This window comes from Rhinolophus hipposideros (assembly GCF_964194185.1).
Source record: "Rhinolophus hipposideros genome assembly, chromosome: 24".
In the NCBI taxonomy this organism is placed as follows: domain Eukaryota; kingdom Metazoa; phylum Chordata; class Mammalia; order Chiroptera; family Rhinolophidae; genus Rhinolophus; species Rhinolophus hipposideros.
The window spans coordinates 38822879-38836545 of NC_138070.1; the positions used below are offsets into that span (position 1 = coordinate 38822879).

At 47.9% G+C, this 13667-nt stretch overlaps 1 protein-coding gene across 7 annotated transcripts in view; it reads right to left on the reverse strand.

The window, feature by feature from the left end:
* Positions 1-13667, reverse strand: part of GRIK4 (glutamate ionotropic receptor kainate type subunit 4) — a 463707-nt gene that overhangs the window by 216949 nt on the left and 233091 nt on the right. For 6 of the 7 annotated variants that reach the window (XR_013992485.1, XM_081037048.1, XM_081037046.1 and 3 more), the window contains exons 3-4: positions 8615-8712; positions 3918-4083 (exon numbers count right to left, since the gene is read on the reverse strand). Coding sequence is in view for 6 of the 7 variants with exons in the window: in XM_081037048.1 (XP_080893174.1) it covers positions 3918-4083; positions 8615-8712 (264 nt within the window). In the remaining variant the exon portion in view is untranslated. The remainder of the gene's footprint in view (positions 1-3917; positions 4084-8614; positions 8713-13667) is intronic. The other variant, XM_081037049.1, reaches the window with a different exon arrangement.

The following is a 13667-nucleotide window of genomic DNA, read 5'->3' on the forward strand; positions in this document are numbered from 1 at the left end:
TGTCCCCTTCTCTGATGGCAAGGATGGGCATGGGAAGAATGTAGCTTCTGTACTCCCGTCAGCCTCCTAATTTCTGGATGTGTTTCCAGGCTGGGGCCCAGCAGGTGTCCCTGCCCTGAGAACTGCCTTCCATGTGTCCTAAGCACCTTCACATACAGTGGATTTAACACCTACAAGTGCCCTGGAGGCAGGTATTATTATTATTATAACCACATTATAGTTATATATATGACTGAGATCATAGAGCTAGAGATCCTGGGACAGGCCAAGATCCAAATCCAGGTTTTCTGATTCCAAGTTCGGGGCTCTGATTCACTACTAGAGTAGGCATGGGAAGGCCTCAGTCCTTCCATAAAGTAAGAAAGATGGTCCCTCACTTCTGTCTCTTCCACAGCACTCAGAGAGGCAGGGAGAGGCGGTAACAAGAACCATGCAACCTTGAAAATGGACTTAATCTCTCTTGTCTTCATGCATATAATAAGAATGTTTATAGAACCCATCTTAAATAGTTATCCTGAGGTTTAAATGAGGTAATTTAAAATCCTCAGTAGAGTGTTTGGCACATAATAAATGCTCAATAAATGATTAATTTTGTATTGCTGTGAGCAAAAGGCCTCCCACAGTGCCTCCTAGAAGGGGCATGTGGAAGGCCCAGTTACTTTCACAAGGGGCCCTGGGTAGTAACTACTGCCCCAGTTACTTTCACAAGGGGCCCTGGGTATTATTCTCCATACCTCATCCTTCACCCCCTATTGCCACAACCACAGTTGCATGATAAAGTAACAGTAATTAAACTTGTATTATGTTCTTGGCCCAGATACCTTCTACCCAATTACCCTGAGAGGCATTATTATCACCATTTCACACAGGAAGGAACTAAGGCTCAGAGAAGTCAAGTGATCTGCTTAATATCATACAACTCATGAGTGGTGGAGTGGCCTGGTTTGACTCCAAAGGTGGTTCTCTTTCATTGCACCATTCTGCCTTTCTCTGCAGCTGCGCTTCCTCCCCAGGAGAACAGAGTCTGCTCCTTTCCAACAACATGGACCAAGTTTACGGAACACATGGATGGTATAAGGACAGAGCCAAACTATTCTCATTCTTCTCTAGGTCAGGACCTGGCCTTGTGCAAAGGAATTCGGGAAGGAAAGGAAAGGAAATCTCTCATGGACCACATATGTTCCCTAGATATGGACGCTGTGTTATACTCTATGTTGTCCTATTTAATTCCCTCAGCCATCCTGGGAGGGACGTAAAATTGTCCCATCTGGAAAACTGTCCCCGTGTTTTAGATGAGATAGCAAGATGCTCTTAGAGAGTGCCTCAGTCACTTCCCCAAGATCACATAGGAAGTAAATAACTAGCAGAAGGTGTAGGGGCATTGGACACATAGCCATAAAAAAGGACATTCAAATATTTAGCAATATTTAGCAAATATTTAGCAAGCAAAAAAAAAAAAAAGAAAGAAAAGAAATAAAGATGATTTGAGTTATGTACAAAGTACCAGGAAAATATACAGCATATTACATTTGTGACCACATGGAACTGAAGGCTCTGGTGAAACTCAGGTCCACCCTGAGTTTCAAAAGGTAACTGCAAACTCTCCTTGGAAGACCCAAACAACAAACTGCCCCAGGCTCCGTGGGGATAACCAGGACGGCCATGTCTGGGGTCCTCACCACATCTCCTCCCCCAGCCTCATTAGAACTAGGCACTTGCAGATGTTCTAATTTTTTTCCCATTAAAGAAAAATAATGTTATCTACAATACAACTCTACTTGGCCCAAAACCTGCTTATTAAAAAACTGCTTTTGGGAAGGAGAGTAAATGATATGATTCCCCGTGGAATGATCTCCATTATGCCTAATTTTGACAGCTGAAAAATAGAATTAAATTCCTGTTTCTAATTTCACTTGCCGTGTCTCTTGGCTCTGAATTAATAAGATGGAAGCGTGTCTCCTCCCAAGCTCTGAGCTGCATTTCCCTTCAGTCCCTCATTTCTTTATTCTTTGATTAAATTTTAATCCTTTTTGCCCTTGAACTTCTCCTGCTCTGCCCCACCTTTCTTCCCTGGGCCCTGGTGGGTGGGGCCAGAGTTGATCAGCAGCCTCAATGGATGAATTCTCCAAGTTGCAGTGGCGCGGGGTTGATGAGTCCCACTTGGGCTGTGGGCTGGCCTCTCTGGCACCTGGGCAGGCTCGTCCTCCCCAGGACTGTGTCTGTGCCCAGTCATCCTGCACCCAGCTCTGCCCTTCAAAGGACCTGTACCTGCAAGGCAGAGCCTGCCCTGAGCCACTGCTCGGAGGCTGTTTGTGCAGACCAGGAGGGTGGGAGGAGCCCTGGAGGAGGAAGGCCTGACTCAGAGTCGGAGGACTTAAGTTAGTCTTGACTTTGTCATATACCAGCTGTGTGACCTTCGGCAATAGCTCAAGGACTGTCTTCTTGGCTCTAGAATGACTTGGGAAGAGGGTAAAATGGCAAAACATAAGTGAAAGTGCTTTGCAATCTGTAAGGAACTTTGAATGTCAAGGAATATCATAATTCTAATGGAAAGAGTCCTGGGCTAGGAGGCAACAGAATCTAGCATAGTACCTAGTGCATAGTAGATGCTTAACAAACACCTGAACAACTTATTTCCCAAGCCCAGGAAGAGTTGAAGCAGAGGAAACAGGACTCACTAATAGCAAGAGAGACTGTGGCTAGCCACAAGAATTTCCTGTCCAGGGTGGCTCAGTTGGTTAGAGCGCAAGCTCTGGGCAATGGGGCTACTGGTTCGATTCCCACATGGCCCAGCGAGCTGCGCCCTCCGCAACCAGAATGAAGTCAATGAGCTGCCGCTTAGCTCTGGGGTGTCCAGATGGCTCAGTTGGTTGGAGCATGGGCTTTCAACCACAAGGATGCTGGTTCGACTCCTTGAGTCGAACTCCCACAACGGATGGTGGGCTCCGCCCCCTGCAACTAAGATTGAACACGGCACCTTGAGCTGAGCTGCTGCTGAGCTTCCGGATGGCTCAGCTGGTTGGAGCGCATTTTTTCTTGTTTACAGATGCTGTCAGGCTTCCAGTGTGGAGGAAGGACATGAGCATGCAGAGCACTCCTGAGCAGCCCTGAAGAAATGGCATAGCTCTGCCAGAGCAGCCCAGTCAGACTCACAGGGCAGGACCTGAACAGCTGGAGAGCGCAGGACACAGATGCCTGGGTTTGTGCACTGGAGCCCGCGGCAGCCCGGGGCCAGCACCTGCCTGACCAATGTGGGTGTGCAGTGGCCGCCGGGAACACACTGGTGCACAGACTGTGTGGACAGTGCTGGCTTCAATCAGCTATGTCTCATGGTACTGAGTTTATGTCACAAGTTTATGTCGCAGAGTCAGAGAAACACATTTCTAAAACCTGCATTTGCAAAAAAATGCTTTATCAGGAACTGACCTTGGACCTTGTTCCATCAGCAAAAGTCACTCTCCAGGGGAAGAAGCTCTTCAACCCATCAAATACAAATGCATCCCATTTTATATTCCCCCCCCCCTTTATTGTAGCTCCTCAACAATGAGGATGAAAACGTGGGAATTGAGTGTGCAGATGCAAAAAGGCTTGGCTATTAGCCAGTCTCCCTGCAGCCCAGTCCCTCTGTCCTGCCCAGGCCAAGGGGGTTCTTCCAAAAGGTGCTCCTGGCCTCTCTCTCTCTCTCTCTCTCTTTCACACACACACATACACACACACACACACACACACACACACACACACACACGCAAAGGATAAACAGCCAAGGACACATGGGATGCCAGAAACCTCTGGTTATCAGCTCCATGCTCTCAGGGAGCCCTCCCCTGCCTAGCATACCTCCAGCCAGGAACAAATCAATCAGGTTGAGATCAACAAACGCAGACTGTCTGGGGTACAGCCAGCCTGGGGAAACTTACATTCTGCTTTGGCACAAATGAGGCAGGCAGTGGTGCAGTTGAAGAAGTTCAGGATCCCAGCGACAGCCACACTGATGTCGGTGTTGCTGGGGTGGAGGTTCAGGGTTGTGAATCTCTGGAACTGGAACTTGATAAACTCCTCTGGGGCTACTTTGAAATGAGGGACCTGGGAGGAAGAGCAAAAATGAGCAGCAGGGAGGATGAATGAGAAAGAAAGCAAGAAAGTAAGAAAGCAAGCAAGAAAGCAAGCAAGCAAGAAAAGAAAGAAAGGAAGGAAGGAAGGAAGGAAGGAAGGAAGGAAGGAAGGAAGGAAGGAAGGAAGGAAGGAAGGAAGGAAGGAGGGAAGAAAGAGGGAAGGAGGGAAGGAGGGAAGGGAAAGGAAGGGAAAGCAAGGAAACAGAAAGGAAGAGAAGGGGAGAAAGAAAGGAAGAAAGGAAGGAAGGAAGGAAGGAAGAAAGGAAGAAAGAAAGAACAAGCCATGGGTGAGACAACGCTGTGGAGGGCGAATTCTTTTATGTAAGACCTTTACCGCACACCAGTGGTAGATGGAGCTTGCCGAACTCAGGGCACCCACTCCACAGGAGAAGACAAGATGACATCCCTGACAACACTTAAGATAGGAAGACCCAGGATGGGAAATCCTTCAGATGAAGACCTATATACGTAAATGTACTGTGGAACTTAGAAATGGGTTATGTGGCCCTGAGAAGGTAAAAGAATAGGCCTTTATTCTCAGAGGAACTGCCTGCTGCTGAGCAGCTTAGACAAATGGCTCTTGAAGGCATAATCCTTATGATATTTTATTTGTAGTTAATAAATCAGAGCACAGATGGCAGAAAGAGAAAAACACTTCCATGGGAACTAAGAGAGGAGGCCATCAGCCCAGCATAGCCAACAAGTATATAAAGCAGCTCCCAACAAACTTCCTGGGGGAAAGCCTGGGGTGGGTTCCTCCTTAAACATGCATATAGAGAAGGAATCATCCATCACAGGCTGGGGAAATCATCTAGAGAGCCTCCAGATGGAGCTAGGTAAATAAATACTTGTGTTGGCTTCATTAGGACAGTGCCAACTTCCCTCTGTGTCTATTACTAACATTTCCAGGAGGCACTGACCCTGCCTTCTGCCTCTCTTCTCCTGGGAAGAGATATTAACAGACTCCAATGGCTGCTTTATTGGCAGCTTAGGTTGCTAGGTAGGTAATAAGAAAGTTAAAACAAGTTGTGTTCTACCTTGATTTTATTCTGTCTCCCTCAACCCTAATACCCAGAGCCAGGAGAGCTGAATGCTGCTTGGTGCCCCTATTGGAGATGGGGCTGAAACCTTAACCCTCATTTTACCTTAGGACCAGTGCCCTATAGGAGGGCCAAATTACAGCAAGCAGGGGTTAGACTGATGTTAAGGCAAGTAAGATTGAGAGTAGACAGCAGGAAGAACTTCCAGATCGTGAGTTGGTTGGCTCCGTGAATGGGTTATTTAAAAATGATTTTATTGGCCTGGGCTGGCCCAGAATCTGGGATAATATTGAGGTGATCTCTTTAGGAGTCTGCTACCTTATTGTTTTAAACTTCTGGGAGAAGTCAGCCAGAGACTGAAACTCCTCTGAGGTTGGGTAGAGGGAGGGTAAAGATTTAGCAGAAATGAGGGAGAAAATGTATCAGTTCAGCTGTGATTAGCCCTTCAACCACAGGGAGAGGTCAACCAATATTTCCAGCAGAGAATGAAAAATGTAGACTTGGGGAGAGTCTAGTAAATTATGAGACAAGGCTCTAAAGAGTGAAGTTGACCTGCGGTATGTCATAAAGAATCTTTCATCCTAGCTTATATTTTACATCTCATATGATCTGTCTAAGATGAATAACAAATGCCCCTTCAAAAGGTAAAAAAGTCACAAAGGGGCAAGATGGAGACAAAGACTGGGCAGGGGTAAGGTGGCCTGGCTGGCTAGCTTGCACATTTGAGCATCTCTGACCAAGGCCTTCCCTGTGTGACATCCCACCTACAGAATTCCATTGTCAGCTAACTTGCCCCCCTGCATAATGGAGAGATACCCTTGAACCCATGGCTTCTAGAGATGGATCAGGGAAAAGACTTTAAAGTGAAGGACAAACGGGTTATAGAGTCTAAAGACTTGGGCTTGCGTCCAGGTTCTGCTGTGCGATTTGGGGCAAATTGCTTAACCTATCTAAGCTTCATTACAATGGGGATAACAATAGGTACTTCTTGGAGCTTTGAGAGGATAAAACAAGATCCTGTGTGAAGGATGTAATAACTCAGTACCTAAAATGCAGTACATGTTCAAGCAATGCCTTTTCTTCTACTCTTCCCCTTTTCCCCCAAAATATAGGAGCTCCCAAAAAAGCTCTCAGAGCTGTATGTGCAGGGGGTGAAGGTTGAGGGGCCTCCCCAGGAGGGGGAATTGGTGGAAAGTATCCACTATAGCCTGCCATTCTTAAGGTTGTTGGGGAAGCAGCCAGCTGCTCTGATGAGCCAGGCAGGGATGGCCCAGGCCAATCCTGCTAATCTTTTCTCTAGGATCAAGATCAATCCATTATTGATTCTCAATTGGAAATGCACCCCAGGAAGTCATTTTAGAGGTGTGTGGGAGAAGGAGAGGTGAGCAGCATGGAGGGGAGTGCAGCAAAGCAGGAAGTGGCCAGTCAGAGGGGCGACAAGGACTTATGGCGATGAACTCCTTTGTGAGAACTCCATTTCTTTTCCCTGGAGCTGAGGAGAATCAGTATAAGGCAGTTCAGCCTCACCAAATATTTAAAACAATGTGTAATCTGAATGGAAAGCAAAGGTTGCTCTGGAAGGAACATGACCAGACAAAGGAGGGGTAACCAGCTATCCATTCCCTGGGCAGGACAACCTGTCTGGCTGGTCAACAGTGCAGGATGGAGAAGATGGTTGCAAATCAGAGTCTCCACCTCTATGTAGCTTGAAATGCCAAAGAGGTGTCAGGGATGTGTTAGCTGAGATAAAATATCCTCTGAATCCCAAAAGGAAGCCATTCTGAAGTGGGGGTTGGGGGAATGACTGAAAGCGACAGTGAGAAAAATATGGGGAGGAGGGAGAAAGGAGAAAAGAAAAGGCGCAACCAAAAAAGAGAAGATCACAGTGATTGCTGGAATAACAAACAGCCAGATTTGAGCTGTTACTTGGAGCATGACAAGAAAGATTTAAATTAAACATCGGATCCAACTTCCTGGGGCTGAGGTCTGTGAGATGCTGGAAGGAACTACAGCGGGACCGAAGCTCCTTTTTTGGCCTGTAATGGCTCAAAGTCATCTTTCAGGACATCTGAGGGGTGGGGGATTGGGGAGTTGTCCATATGACCTGATCTATGGCAAGAAGGCTCAGCCTACAGGCCACTCTTGGTACCGGGGTAGCAAGACCAACCACGGGACTATAGCTAAGACTGCATGGCACTTTGATGTGTGGGTAACAATTCTGAGCCTGGGCTCATGAAATAGGGAAAATAAATATCTGCCCAAAGCCTCAGGGACACACCCAGCCCTCTGATCATAAGGGAAGTGATGACATCAAAGGAGTAGGTTCCAGAGGGCTTGGGATAGGCAGAGGCCTGTCTGCTACTCTGCTGCCTCTACAGGGGCAGCTGGCTAAGGAGGTGTCTGTCCTGCAGTGAGTGTCCTGTTTGGTTTCTAAGAACCAGATCTTCCCAAGGCTGAAGTCTCTGGAAGGCTGATCCTCCAGGACCCTAACACAGGTGACACTCCCCATTTCCTGTCCCTCCTCTCTGCCCCTCCCTAGCTCCTGGCCTAGTACCCCTGCTCACCACCAAGCTCCGTCTGCTCCTGAAGGACCTGGCTAAGAAGGCCCTTGGGGACAGAGAGACGATAAGGGATCACTTTGCCACTGTTTCCTGGGGATATACTTGAAGGAAAGGCAGTGATTGATTCCAAAAAGGACTAGGATAGATTCCAGCAATAGACAGCCCCTCAGAACTTTCTAGTTTGTTTTCTCTAGGGGAGAAGGAGGGAGAGAGTTGGTAGAATAGGTTATTACTCAGAAACTTAACCTGATTATCTTTATCTCCCATGGAACTACAGCTAAAGGAAATGGACTCAACACTCAAGCTAGAGAGATGCCAGTTTGAGATGACACCTGAGGGAGAATTTACGGACTAGAGAAGGAAACGCTGGAATTGGTGAATGAGGAAAAAAGCAAAATGAAAAATCTCTTTTCTAGAGAAGTGTTAAAGCAGACATTTTCACATTTTATTCTGATTTACCAATCAAATGTAGCAACGCCTTCCCCCAAAGGCCTTCTTCCCCAGGACCCCAATATCTACACCGATAACCTTGGAGGTGAGACATACAGCTCAGCCTTTTATCCTCTTGGCCTCTCCCAGACCATCACCGACCCCAGCCTCATCCTCTGCCCACTGCCAGCAAGTCCCGCCCACCCCCTACCCCCACCCCCAACACACGACCCTATGACTCAAAAGTTTTCAGCTTGAAAATCCTGTTGTGAAACTTCTCTGAGTCTCCTCCATCCAAACCACTTGAAAAAAGTAAATGCCCAGCGAAGGACCACTTCTTTGATTTGTACTGATGTTCATGTCATTAATGACACCAACCAGGCCTTAATGCGCTCTTCCAGCCCTTCAGAATCTATGACATCTTTGGGCACAGGCTTCCAGCCTGCAGATAGTCCCCCAGCCAGGCACTCACCTCCTTCTCCCCACAGATGTTGCTGATGATGGAGCTGGATGCTGGGCTGGAGGATGGTCCCAGGACAGCGACCACCCCCTTGGGGAGGATCTGGCATACTGCAGCCAGCAGCAGGGGCAAAGCAGGAAGAGAAACAAGGCACTCATCAGGTGGGATGCAGGCCATCTACCCTGCCTGGGCTTTGGCCTCTGGGTCCTTCAACTTTACCCGCTTCCCCTGGCCTCTGCCCACTGTGGCCCCCGTCCCCTCTCCCAAACTTCCAAAGCTAGTACCTCCCCTAGCCTGGACTACTGAGGTCTAGGACAGTTTTATTGGATTTTATGGATGCTGTCAAATGAGGAAATGACCCAGGTTATGACAACATATGGCCACAACAAATATTATCTGGGCTGTCACTGAAAGACACAAGCTAATGGTGGAGACCTGCAGAGTCCATCCCAGGCCTGGCCTGCAGTTTAGGTGTTGGGAGCCCATGCATGGTTGCTGCAAGGATGGAGGACCCGGCTCTCAGAATGGTCACCCAGCATGCAACCTGTTAGTCTCCCCCAATATAAAGACGGTCTGGGGAGGAAGAGAGACAGACAAGCAGAGAGACGAAGGGAGGTGAAAGTGATGCAGGCATAGAGAAGAAAGCTGACTTAGCTAAAGTTAAAGGGAACAGGACAGAGAGAAGAAGAAAGAGAAAATAAGAGGCAGAGATAGAGAATGAGAGGCAGAAAGGGGTCTCAAGTCTCAAGGCCACCCTCCATTTACTTCGCCCTGAGCCTAGCCTGGAGCACTTACTTCCCTGAGTGTATCAGGTACTTTCTTGACTAACCAACATGTTGCATGACCTTGTGCCTCCCCGAGGGGAAGGTGACCATCCCTCCTCTACTATAGACAGTCACTCACCTGTCAAGGAGTACCTCAAACACTGCCTTCTCTTTATACCTTCCTGAGGATCCTCTCCAGAGCTCCCAAGGCCCTTGGTTTGTCCCTCTATTCTAAGGCACTTGTGGGTCTATTTCAGTTTGTTGTTAGGTGTCTTTCTCCTCTCACTAGATTTCAAACCCCTTGAGGGCAGGTGCTGAACCATACTGTCTCCAAATCCTTACTTTTCATTTCTTTGGTGTCCATCACAATGTTTTCTAGCACTAGTAGGTGCCCAGTTCATATTCACTGAGTGAATGAGTGGATGGATGGGACATGCAGTCAGAAGAGGGAGGACAGGATATAAAAGAGGAACTAGATGGAGAGAGAACATGAGACAGTTCTCAGATAATTCTCTTGCTTCTGTGATAGTAGAACCAAGGAGCCACCCCTCAGAATATGCACCGAGGTTCTCCTTCACATTACAAGATATCCTTCTCTGTAAAACTCAGAGCTGGATTCTGGGCATATTTTCCTCCAACTCACATCAGAGGCAGGCAGAGCCATTTCCCAAGCCAGTAAACAGGTTCAGGGAAAAATCCAAGGTTCCTTGCTGAGTCAGCTGTAAAGCCACACCTGCAGCCTGGGTGCTCTTCCTTCTAGGACAGAGTCCTAATATTGGCCACACAGCCAAGTGATGGCCCTGAGGAGGTGCAGGTAGTGGGGAGGAGCATAACTGCATTGCAGCTCACCCCATGAAGGACAAGTCTGCAAGATCGTCTCTCAGCCTGCAGCCCAGGCAGCGATCCTACAATATCACAGGTCTCAGCTGACCAAGAGGCTGGGGACAGTGGTGTCTGAAGGCCACCCATCAGTACTATGTGTCATCCCAGTGGCATGACCAGGCTTTACCTTCGAAGAATGTTCAAGCTATTTCCATGTAAGTTATCTCATGTGATCTCTGCCAGCTTAATTTATCCCTACTAGTTGCTCTAAGTTCATCAGCCGTCAAATTCCTACAGCAGCTTCACGGGTGAGTTTTAGCTCTGATCTTACCAATTAGAAAACAGCATCCTAGAGACGTTCAGAGACTCCCTTAAAGTCACACGTCTAACAAAGGTCAGAGCCAGCACTGGAGTCCAAGTCTGTTGGCCCATCCAGTGTTCATTCTGCTCTTCCACAGCCGCCCGTTTCGTCTGCACTACTCCTTGCTGCCACTTCGGTCCATCTCTTCTCAACCCCTTTCAGTTGAGGTTCCCACTCCATCTTGTTCTATGGAATCTGCTTTCCCAAGGTCATCGATGACCTCTAATCAGTTCTCATCCTACTCTCTTTTTGCAGCATCAAATGCTGTTGATTACATTGTTCTTTATAATTTCATAACACCTTCCAATCCTAATTTTATCCACTTCTTTGACCACTCTTTTTCACTTTCTTTGCTGACTCCTTTTCCTTCTTCCACCTGCCAAATTCAGATTTTATCTATGTTTCACTCTCCCTGGCAATCTCACCCTTGCCTATGGTCTGCACCCTTATCTTTGCCCAGGTGATCCTACACTCTGACCTATGTCCTGGGTTACAAAATCAGTTCCAACCACCTGCTGGGTGTCACCACCGGGACTTCCCTCTGTTATCACTCACTCAATATGTCAACGGCAGAGAGGCAGAAAGCAGTCATTAAGAGCATGGACTAGGAGGCAAGCCTGTCTGGGTTTGTCATTGAGTCTTAAACCCAGTGACTTAATGGGTTTAAGTCATTAAGCCAATGGCTTAACTGGCTCTGTCATTTACTACCCATGAGATATGGAGCAAGTTCCTAAACCTCTCTAGGTCTGCTTCCTCATCTCTAGAATTGAAATGCTAACAGCACCTCTCTCGTAGGGCTGTTGTGAGAATGAAAGGGAGTTAGTACATCCAAAATGCCTAGAATGGTGCTGACATGCTATGCAACTCTCATTCTCACACCCACTATATCATATTTACTATATACTTGACATACATAATCTGATTTGATCTTCATACTTGTTGGAAGAAGATTCATTATTATCCCCATCTTTAGGAAATTGGGGCTTAGAAAATTTCAGTAACTTGTTCAAGATTACATAGGTAATACGGTAGAGCTGGGCTTGAACTTGGAGATACATCTGGCACCAATATAATGAAAGTTCTGTATGCTAAACATCTCTGGCCTCAAGGGTTTGGTGAACGTGTGCCTGCTGTTCCGAATGCCCAGCTCCCACCTCCGTCACGGGATCGGGAACTCCTTGAGGCAGCTGTCACATGTATTCAGTCCTGGCAAAAAGCAATTGCTCAACAGCTCCTTGCTCAACTGAATTGAAATGATCCAAAATGAGTCCAGGAAATTGAATTATCATCTTCCCAGCAGCCATGGCCTGGGGATTTGCTGGGATCTGGGAATTGCTCTTTCATTCCCTATGAAGAATGCCCCGCTCAAAAGAAATCAAAATCATTTATAAAGGACCTCCGGGACCCTGATTCTGCAGGCCCTGGCAGTCTCTGTGAGGGCTCTGAGCAGTTTGTGGGAAGGATGGGAGGGGAGGGAGATGCACTTTACCTCTGCCTCCCAGGGAGCATGGAAGAAACCAGGAGACAAAAATGACATTGCCATGGCAACAAAGTTTCCCAGTCAGCAGAGGAGTTGGAAGGCAACTGTCTGAGCAGCTGCTAGAATAAAAGACCATGATGGGGTGTTATACAAAGGGGGACTTGTTCCCCTCAAGATGTTAGCTCCGGCCTGAGTTCCATATCTCTTTAGAAACCTGGGCTACACAAGAAGGACTCATGGGAACTTACAACTTCTCTGAGTCTTCACAGTGAAGGGAAGGGTCTGGCTGTGATGCTGATGGTCCAAAGAGGTTAATCGCAGGGACCACTGACTGGAGGCCCTCGAGGAAAGAGGCCACTCCCTGGGATGGGTCATGGAAGCTCAGTCTCCTAGTAACTCTCAGCATGCCACTAGATGAGTCACTCAGCTGCTCTCTGAGCCCTTGTGGTAAACAATCCCCGTCACCAGGAGCCGACAATTAAGTGAAGCAGAGGGGCTGGGAGAACTCAGAGTCCTTCACATCAAAACACTTCAGGGTGCTGAAGCCTGAGAGGAGTGTGTGAATGTGTGTGTGGGGGGGCGGGGGGAGGAGGAGGGGAGGTGGAAGGGGCAGGCTGTGGTCGGGGCAACTTCTCCCTTTGTGCCTGGTTATGCTGCATAGTAAGCACCACGTGAAGCCCTAATTGCCCCCAAGCAGAGCAAACAATGCCAAAGAACCCTTTCCTCCCTGCGCCTAAGCCTGCAGGAGGGCATTCCATTGTCAGCTCTCCATGAGTGGACAATAGGCTGAATGGGTTGGCCTTGCCTCTGGGCCAAGAGGGGACGGTGTGAGTGTGGTAGTGTCAGGTCACTGCAACATCACACCCTCGGACGTCACCAACAGCATATCATTCAAAGCCCTCGGCCTGCTCCCAAACCACCTTGCCAGGGGTTTTCCCTGTGCAGGACCGGGCTGAGAGACAGGAGTCCTCACAATCACCTAGTGAGGGAGGAGTGAATATACTAATTGTAGTACCACTACTACTACAACGTAACATTTACTCCAGTTCACCCTACTGCCGGGCACTGCTCTGAGTCTTTTAAGTGTATCATCTCATTTAATCCTTACCACAACCTCATGAAACGAGAACTCTTGCTGTTCTTGTTTTACAGAAGAGGAATCTGAGGCACAGGAGAAAAGCCCATGGTGCTGGTAGAGGCAGGGTTAGGGTCCTGGTGTGTTTGACTTCAGCACCTGAGTGCTGACTGTTCTTCTATAGGACTCTTCCACCTTGGCCGTCTCCACCGCCCCCACCGCCCCCACAGAAACTCCGTTTTAGCCATGCCCATCTGTCACTGTGCCCCCAGGTACTCCTTTTCTTCCCCCCTGCCTCAAGCCTTTGCTCAGGCTATTATGCCTTCTGCATGAATTCCCTGTTCCCTTCTTGTTACCTATCCAACACGTCAAGGTCTGGTCTAGCTACATCTATGACCTAGTTCTGACCTCCCCCTGCCCTTGTCTGACGCACTCACTGGCAAGCCCACAGCAGAGCTACTGAAGTTTATGTCACTTTTCAGATGTGTGGTTTTAACTGCCTTCTGAAAAGATCATGAGACTCAGTTTCCCTATCTGTAAAATGCGGAGGTTGGACCAGATAA